Source organism: Pezoporus flaviventris, unplaced genomic scaffold (genome assembly GCF_033815535.1).
Source record: "Pezoporus flaviventris isolate CSIRO_AGI_PZ_B2104156 unplaced genomic scaffold, CSIRO_AGI_Pfla_v1 ptg000112l, whole genome shotgun sequence".
Taxonomy (NCBI): domain Eukaryota; kingdom Metazoa; phylum Chordata; class Aves; order Psittaciformes; family Psittacidae; genus Pezoporus; species Pezoporus flaviventris.
The window spans coordinates 645,482-653,878 of NW_026892660.1; the positions used below are offsets into that span (position 1 = coordinate 645,482).

General features: G+C 62.0%; 2 protein-coding genes across 7 annotated transcripts; one reads left to right on the top strand and one right to left on the bottom strand.

Moving 5' to 3' along the window:
- Positions 1-103: 103 nt before the first annotated feature.
- Positions 104-3,313, bottom strand: DCST1 (DC-STAMP domain containing 1). Of its 6 annotated transcripts, none has more exons than XM_061477859.1 (14): positions 3,125-3,313; positions 2,896-3,024; positions 2,701-2,822; positions 2,426-2,603; positions 2,172-2,315; positions 1,972-2,093; positions 1,736-1,896; positions 1,488-1,587; positions 1,314-1,409; positions 1,100-1,226; positions 898-1,014; positions 673-815; positions 469-582; positions 104-380 (listed from the first exon to the last, which is right to left on the bottom strand). In XM_061477859.1, the coding sequence occupies exons 1-14, from the start codon at positions 3,171-3,173 to the stop codon at positions 135-137; spliced, it is 1,848 nt and encodes a 615-aa protein (XP_061333843.1). In that variant the 5' UTR covers positions 3,174-3,313; the 3' UTR covers positions 104-134. The 6 variants fall into 6 exon arrangements, with proteins under 6 accessions (XP_061333843.1, XP_061333847.1, XP_061333845.1 ...); XM_061477863.1 differs by having other exon boundaries at positions 1,736-1,845; positions 2,683-2,822; positions 3,125-3,312; XM_061477861.1 differs by having other exon boundaries at positions 469-537; positions 2,683-2,822; positions 3,125-3,312.
- A 1,013-nt stretch (positions 3,314-4,326) lies between these two features.
- NEU1 (neuraminidase 1) lies at positions 4,327-7,627 on the top strand. Its single transcript, XM_061477970.1, has 6 exons — positions 4,327-4,444; positions 4,752-4,944; positions 5,486-5,745; positions 6,102-6,284; positions 6,441-6,660; positions 7,359-7,627. Exons 1-6 carry the CDS (start codon positions 4,367-4,369, stop codon positions 7,577-7,579), a joined length of 1,155 nt encoding a protein of 384 aa, XP_061333954.1. The 5' UTR covers positions 4,327-4,366; the 3' UTR covers positions 7,580-7,627.
- Positions 7,628-8,397: the final 770 nt, after the last annotated feature.

Sequence of the window (8,397 nt, forward strand, 5' to 3'; positions counted from 1 at the left end):
AGGGAGGGGGATGGAGGGGCTTGGAACTGGATGAGCTTTAAGGTCCCCTTTCCAGCCCCTTTCCACCCTCTCTCCCATGGACCACACTTGCTGCACACGAGGTGGGGTCTCACATACTTTATTGCCTCATGCCCTCAGCCCGTGTACCCCATGCCCTCGTCGCTGCTGTCGGCATCAAGGCGGGGCTCTGGGGGGGCACAGGCCAGGCAGACACATCCCGCCTCATGCCAGCACTGCCGGCAGTACGGGGCCATGCAGGCGGGCGTGGGGCAGGCGGGCTCTGGGGGCCCCACACGCACCCCGCACACCGTGCAGCTCCGGCGCATCCAGCGGCTTAGACAGGGCCAGCGGCGGCAGCACCAGTGCACCAGCGCTGTGCTCTAGGGATGGAGCCGTGTGGGATTGAGCTGCAGGCTCCATGGCGGAGTGGAACCCTGGGATCGGGGGGAACAGTGAAGCTCCGCTTACCAGTCCTGGGGGCTGCTGTGCCCGCTGGACAATGCGCTTCCGCTGTCGCTGGATGAAGTCCAGGCGCTGCTGCAGCAGCTTGTTGTAGAGGTAGAGCACGCGGCTCTTCTCCCTCTGCCAACACCGTGAGCCCACCCCAAGGTTATGGTCCAGGTTATGGGCTCACCCCAAAATCTGCCCCCCCACCGAGGGGCAGCCATTCACCTTGGGGAAGTAGAAGGCGGCGATGACACGGCGCAAGCGGTATATGTAGACCTGGGCCAGGCAGAGTAGCACCAGCATGGCCAAGGGCAGGCAGCTGCTCAGGTACTGGTGCTGGCTCATGCTGCGCGGCCTCGGCAGGCACACTGGGGACATGATGTTGAGCCTCCTGCTCAGGATGTGGAGCTGTGATGGGCATGGGGGGTCCATCCCCTGAGGGGGGCTCACCCAAGTTGGACGTCTCCAGCAGGGTGTCAGAGGAGGTGTTGAGGGCGCCGATGGTGCTCCGCAGGAGCTGCGCCATCAGGGACCTGCCCATAACGTGGATGGACAAGTGGTGGCTGCCTGTGGGAACATGTGAAGCTGTGGAGGGACACACACACGCATCCCCCCCTGCATTGCTGTGGGCATCGTGGGCTTCGGGCCTCACTGTGGAAGGAGTACTGCACAAAAGAGTGCTGCTGGATGGCGCTGAGCATGCTGACCAGCACGTGGTCCATGGCGCAGGCCAGCAGGAGGAAAAGCAGGGGTGGGATGCACTCCAGCAGCTCCAGCACCTGCGGGGAACAGCGTCTGCTGCAGCCTGTCCTGCAGCCTCCCCCAGCTGAACCACCTACCGTCGTGTCACCTCCCCGACCCCTCACCATGTTCTGCAGCTCCAGCGGTTGCACCATGGGCCGGCACGGGAAGATGAAGGCCGAGGCCTCTGCACGGAGCAGCGGCAGCAGCGTCCGCTTGCGCTGGGGAAGGGGCCGAGGCAGCTCAGCACAGCCCTTGCAGCCCCCGGCCCCAGTGCAGGGCCACCTGCTCCCCCTCACCTCCTTCCTGCGGCGCGCATCGATCTGACGGAAGTAGGTGGTGATGTAGAGGTTGTCGTAGGAGATGTCCTGACAGTACTGCTTGGTGTAGGAGAAAGCCCTGGCAAGAGAAGGGGGGGTCCAGGAACTGGCTCTCCAGGACTCCCTCTTTGTCTTCATGCCTTTCCCCTCCCCCCAGACCTGCTGCCAAAAGAAGACCCTGCCTCTCTGTGCCTGAACCCCACACGCCCTCCCATGCCAGGGCTCACGTGATGAAGACGAGGATGAAGGAGAAGGAGAGCACCAGGCGGAAGATGGAGAAAGTCTGGCCCAGGCGGGCACTGTGCTCCTGGAAGTGTGAGGTCACTTCCTCCATCAGCTGCTCTGCGGACACCTTGGTGGTGACCAACAGCATCTCACGGTGATCCTCCTGCAGCACAGGGGCTGTTGGTCTGGCTGGGTCCCATCCCAGCCTGGCCCCATGCAGAGGGGACATGGCACCCACCTGGAAGACGATGCTGGCGCTGAACTCCTGGCTGAGGTTGCTGACTGAGCTGTTCATCATGTCATATGTTTGCCCAAAGTTGCCCTCCACGGGGATCTTGTCCCTGCACCAGCTATTCATAACTGTGGGACACAGTGAGGATGATGCTGGCATTGCCTCAACTCAGGGTGACCAGGGCAGGGGTCCCCCACGCTACCCACCCTTCACAATGTGGCAGAGGAACTTGAACTTCATGGGCAGGCAGAGGAGGTGGTTGATGAGGGGCACGAATATCTGCTCCATGCAAGCATCATACTTGGTGTCAAACCAGTCCCGGCAGTGCTGCATGCCCAGCTCGATCACATCTGATGGGCAGGAGCCTGAGCTGATGGAGCCCCAGCCCCACCATCTCGGACACCACGTGTGGTGCCTGGTGAGGCTGGTGCCATGGGGTGCAACTCCCTTCCCTCCTCACTATTGCAGCGCAGCTTGGTCTTGGTCTCATAGAGCTGCTGGGTGCTGGGTGCCAGCTGGGGCTTGGTGCGCTGGGACTGCCGCAGGTCGTACCCAGCTTCGCTGGCCACCTCCTCATTGAGCCCCACAAAGGCACGTGAAATGTTCTGCACCTCAGAGTTCAGCATCTGCCCACTCCTCTGCCACAGGGGGCACACACAGAGGCTTGACCGTGCTCCGTGCAGCCCCCCTCCCGCCCACCCCAACACCCTGCCTCACCGCCATGTCCTCCATCACCTTGCGCAGGGGTGCCGTGGACATCTGCCACAGCATGCGGCTGTGGTTGACCTGCAGCTCTGCCACGCAGCCCAGCGAGTGCGTCACCTCCTCCAGGTTGTGCCAGATGTTGGCCACGGGCCCTGGTGCCAGGAAGTTGGGGCTCAGGACCCTTGGGACCCTATGGGGAGGACGGGGATGCAGGGGGCAACCTACCGTTGTAGATGGCAGCGAGGACAAGGGAGAGGATGTAGACCCGACCCTCCTTGCCAAAGAATTTGGGGACCACGAGCAGGCTGGCGCAGCGGAAGTGGGGGGACATGGCCCAGCCCAAGGCAGTCACTCCTGTGGGAGCATGGAGCTGTCCCCATGGTCCCATCGAGACCCCTCAGGGCTCCCAATGCTTCCCATCACCCCAAGAAGTTCCTCCTGGCCCTGTCCTCACCTGCCAGCCCATAGGAAAGTTGCACCTTACGCATCTCTGTAATGTTCATGGGGACGATGAAGAACTGGCAGAGCCCTGGAAGAGCAGTGGATGCGCCCTGAGCCCCTGGTACCCCCAGCTCCCTGCCACACCTGGCACCGGGAGCACTCACCAAGGCCAAGGAGGGTCCCGATGCTGGCACCCAGGAAGAACTTGCTGCAGCGGTGCTGGTCCGGCCGGCTCCAGAGGAACCGGTTGCACGGGGCCGGCAGCAGCGAGACCACCGCTCGCTGCAGGGCTGGGTGGGGAGGGAGGCGTCAGCCCGGCCCCCTCCCAGTGCCCACGGGCAGCCCTGGCCGGGAGTGGAATGGGAGGGATCTCACTCGTGTTGGGTGGCTTCTGCCTCCTGCGTGCCTCTGCCCCTGCCCAGTGCTCTCGCCCGGGAGCCTCTGCTGGCTCCATGGCCCCTGTCCTGATGGCAGCAGGATGCTGCCCTGGTGCTGACAACAGAGATGTTGCCCTGGTACCAGCAACAGAGGGATGTTCCCCGATACTGACAGCAGAGGGATGCTGCCCTGGTACCAGCAACAGAGGGATGCTCCCCGATACTGACAGCAGAGGGATGCTGCCCTGGTACTGATGACAGTGGGATGCTGCCCTGGCAACAGCAGCAGGATGCTCCCCTAGAACTGACAACGGCAGGATGCTCTTCTAGAACCGACAGCCGTGGAATGCTCGCCTGGCACCGACAACATTGAGGTGCTCCCCTGGAACCAGCTCACTGAGCTGCTCCTTCAGTCTGCTGTATCCCTGCCCCTGAAGCCTGGGAGAGAACCAAGAGCCCGGGGGAGCGCAGCCCAGCATGGGGCTGGGCTCGTGGGCGGGGCGGAGGGCTCGGGACCAGAGCCCAGCGTCCCAAGACTGGGACTAGATCCAGCAGCAGCTAGGCTCTGTCAGGGGTTTAGGAAGCAAAGGGATCTGGTGTGAACCTCGTGACTAAGTGGGTCTCCCTTATTCCTTTGTATTTTCAGTCTCTATACGCATAATTTCAATTCAATTTTGGATAAATCACCTAAACCCAATCCTGTGTAAACACTCCCAATTCCGCCGGCTTAAGGCTTGGCTCTGCCCCGCCTCCCTCCGGCCGTTGCAGCTTTAAGGCTGGGGACCGCGTTCCCAGACGGGTATTCCCCTTTTAATGTTTGGTCCCCGCCCCCTGGGAACGGTGTCATGTGACTCCAGCAGAGCCTTAAAGGGGCCGCAATGGCCCCGCGCTGGCTCCTCCCGGGTCTGCTCCTGGCCGCGGGCGCCGCAGCACGCTGGGTCGCGACCCCCGACACGGTACCCGGGGTGGGGGTGGGGCTACGACAGGATCCGCCCACCCCCCGTGCCCCGCCCACATCCTGGGGTCCCGCAACACCCCTTTGTCCCTCATAATTGCCCCCCCCAGTGCCCCTAGAACCCCCCTGTAGCCCCCAACACCCCTCTTTACCCAACTGATGCCCGCCGGCCCCTCCAAAACTTCTTTCCCCTCCCTTGATCCCCCCAGTACACGCCGACGGACCCCCAGAACCCCAACACCCGCTACTGCCCTTTTGACCCCTCTTACTCTACATTAGGGTTCCCTCTGACCCCATTTGCCCCCCAGGTGCGGCCGCGGGTGGTGCGGGAGCAGCTGCTGTGGGTGAGCGGGGAGGGGCACGGCGGGGTCCACACTTTCCGGGTGCCGCTGGTGGCCGCCACCCGCGGGGGGGCGCTGGTGGCCTGCGCCGAGGGCCGGAAGCGCTCGGCCGCCGACGTGGGGGCCAAGTTCATCGCCTGCCGCCACTCCCCCGATGGAGGTAGGCCGGGGGTGTGGGCCTGGGGACACAGAGAGGGCTGGGTGTGTGTGTGTGCAAGTGGGTGGGGGGGGGGGGCCCTTCTTGGGGGGAGGGGGATTTGAGAGGTCTGGGGGGGGGTCTGGGCAGTAATGGTGGTGCGGGAAAAGGAGTTTTGGACTGGTTGGGAGGGCATTAATGGGGGGGAAGAGAAGTGTTGGTGGCTATAGGGGGACATTGGGGTATTGGCAGGGTCAAGGGGGTTAGTGGGGGGCACAAGGCAGGTTATGGGGTCTCGGGTGAGTTCATGGGGGTTCAGTGGGAGGTCTAAGAGGTTCTTGGGAGGGGGCCTGAAGGAGATGTAGGGAGTCTGAGACATCCTTGGGGAGTTCTGGGGGTTCCTGAGGGGCCTCTGGGGGGTGTTGGAGAGGTCTTGGGTGAGGGGGACTGAGAGCTCCCTGGAGGGGGTTCTGAGGGTGCTTCGTGTCCCCTGCAGGATTTTGAGTCCTTGGGAGATTATGGGGCTTGGGGGGCTCCAGGGGGGTCTGCCCATGTTTTCCCCCAGGCGCAACGTGGGGCCCAACGCGGGTGGCTGCAGATGACGGCTCGGCAGTGGATGGGCTGAACCTTGGGGCCCTGGCTGTGGTGGGGGATGAGGTGCTGCTGCTGTTTGCCCGCTGCGCCCACCCCCCCCAGGCCTGCGGCCCCCCCAGCACGCACCTCCTGCGCAGTCGTGATGGTGGCCGCTCATGGGGACCTCCCCAGAACCTCTCAGGGGTGGTTGGTAGTGAGGTGTTTGCCCCAGGGCCTGGCTATGGCATCCAGGTACAAGGGGAGATGGGGGGGACCAAGGGGGGATTTGGGGAGACCCAGGCATTAAAGCTTGGGAAAGGGGTTTGGGTGGAACCCTGGGGTGGGGGATGTGGGGGTTTGGGGGGATCCAGGCATCTGGCTGGTGTTGGGGCTTGGAGGTTTGGGTCCTGGGGGCACACAGGGATTGGGGTGGAGGGGACCTTTGGGATATGTGGGGTGATAACCCCAAAATCCAGGGGTCTGGGTGCCCAGAGAGGGGGTCAGAAGGGACCCAGGCATCAAGGAACAGGCGGGAGGTGGGGTTCAGGGGAGAGCTGGGAGACAGCACAAGGATGCACATACAGGGTGTCTGTGCCCCACCTCCGCAGAAGCAGCATGCACCGGGCAGCGGGCGCCTGGTGTTCTGTGGCCATGGGACACTGGAGCGGGATGGGGTCTCACTGCTGTTGAGTGATGACGGGGGACTACGGTGGCGGCGGGGTGGGTCGCTGCCCGCCATTCCCTTTGGGGCCCCCCGCCATTCCCGGGACTTCACCCCTGATGAGTGCCAGGTAGGAGGGACAGGGTGAAAATCAGGGTGTGGGGGGAAGGGGGGGATCCTCATTTTGGGGGCTAGAGGCGGGACCCCACACTTTAAGGGTTAAATGGGTTTCAGCCCCTGTCTTTTGGGGGTCTTGGACAGTGACCCCTCTCTCATGGCACCGCAGCCCTATGAGCTGCCTGATGGCTCCATCGCCGTCAACATCCGGAACCAGAACTCGTACCGGTGCCGCTGCCGGATGGTGGCGCGGAGCTGGGATGGTGGTGAGACCCTCCCCCCTGCCGCTGTCACCTTCGATCCCGCCTTGGTGGACCCTGCGGTGGCCGCTGGGGTCCTGGTCACCGGGGATCTCGTGTTCTTCAGTAATCCCGCACACGAGAGCCAGCGTGAGTGGGAGAGGCGTGAGGCTTTGGGTGGGCAGGTGGGGCTTGACTGCTGTGGGGCGTCGCCTACGGGCAGAGGGTGTAGGCTGAAGGCAGTGGCAGGGTAATGGCCTCCCCCCCCCAAACCTATGGCCCACCCTTAACCCCCCACCCCGATGTCCACAGAGCTCCCTGCAGGCTCCCTCTTGCCACCCATATCCTATTAGCCCCTCTCTTATTCCTCATTAATGCTCACCCTAGACTCCCAAAGTCCCCCCAGGGCCCCTCAGTGCCCCCCTTTGTCCTCTATTAATGCTCCTCTTACACACCCAAGACCTCACCCTTCTCTTTACCCCCTCCTTAACTCCCCAATGGGGGACCCCATAGCCCCGCAACACCCCTCTTACCCCCCATTAATGCCCTCCTGACCCTTCCCTAAGCTCTTTGTTGCTCGCCTATTACCCTCCCTTGACCCCTCTTAATGCCACCAGCACACCCCAGGGCCCCCAGATACCCATCACTGCCCCTTGGCCCTCCTCTTGTTTCCCATTAAACCTTCACTTCCCATCTCCGACCCCCAAAGCCACCTCCTGGGCCCCCCAACTCCCAGCTTTACCCCCTGTTGCCTGCAGGGCATGGGGCTGCTGCTGAGCATGTCTGTTGTGGGCGTGGCTTTGTGTGGGCAGGGCTTAACAGATGCTGGATCCTTCCCCTCCAAACAGGAGTGAACTTGACCCTGCGCTGGAGCTTCACCAACGGCACCACGTGGTGGGGGCATGGCCTGCAGGTGTGGGCGGGGCCCAGCGGGTACTCTTCGATGGCTGCCCCACCCCCTGGCACTCAGGGACACTCCCGCTTCCTCTACCTCATCTATGAGAAGGGGAGGAGCCTCTCCACCGAGACCATCTCATTGGCCACCATCAGCATTGCAGGGGATCCCTGACCGCTCCCCTTGATCCGGCCACTCCCCTGCTCCTCAATAAAGCGATTGCCTCAACCAGGGTCTGTGTCACTGCCTGGGGGCGTGGCTTCCACTGCCATAGCGACCTTTCAGAGTACTCTTCATGATGCTCAAGGACCACCAGCATGTCTCAGTACTGGTGGATGGAACCCTTTCTGCTAGCCCCAGCTTTGGCTTGGCCAAATGGGTCCTTCCACTGCAGGGCAGGTCTCTGATAGCTTCTGATCCAGCACTGATCCCAGCTCTGTGCATTGTACATTGATAGGAGCGGCGAAACCAGCCACGGACTTGCGGCTTTTGTCCAAAATGCCATAATAAGTCACTAATTATTATTGCTTCTAAAAGGAATCATCCTCCAACATGCAGTATCCCTACTGGTACTGGAAAAGAGAAGGCTGGGTGGAGACCTCACAGCAGCCTTCCAGTATCTGAAGGGGTCCTACGTGGATGCTGGAGAGAGACTTCATTAAGGACTGTAGTGATAGGACAAGGGGTAACAGATTCAAACTTAAACAGGAGAGTTGAGGTTAGATGGTTAGATATAAGGAAGAAGTTCTTTACTGTGAGGATGGTGAGGCACTGAAATGGATTGCCCAAGGAAGCTGTGAATGCTCCAATGAGTGTGTGCCATAGAGGTTGCAATCAATTGGACTTTAAGGTGGGAAAGCAAGGAGCGACAGCAACGCTGTTGGCACTGTTGCGGAGCTCACTGTCTGCAGAAGCAGCCCAGCAGCAGCATTCTGTCCTGGTTCTTTGGGTATTTGAGCGGGGACTGGACATTTGCACTTTGGTTGTTAGGG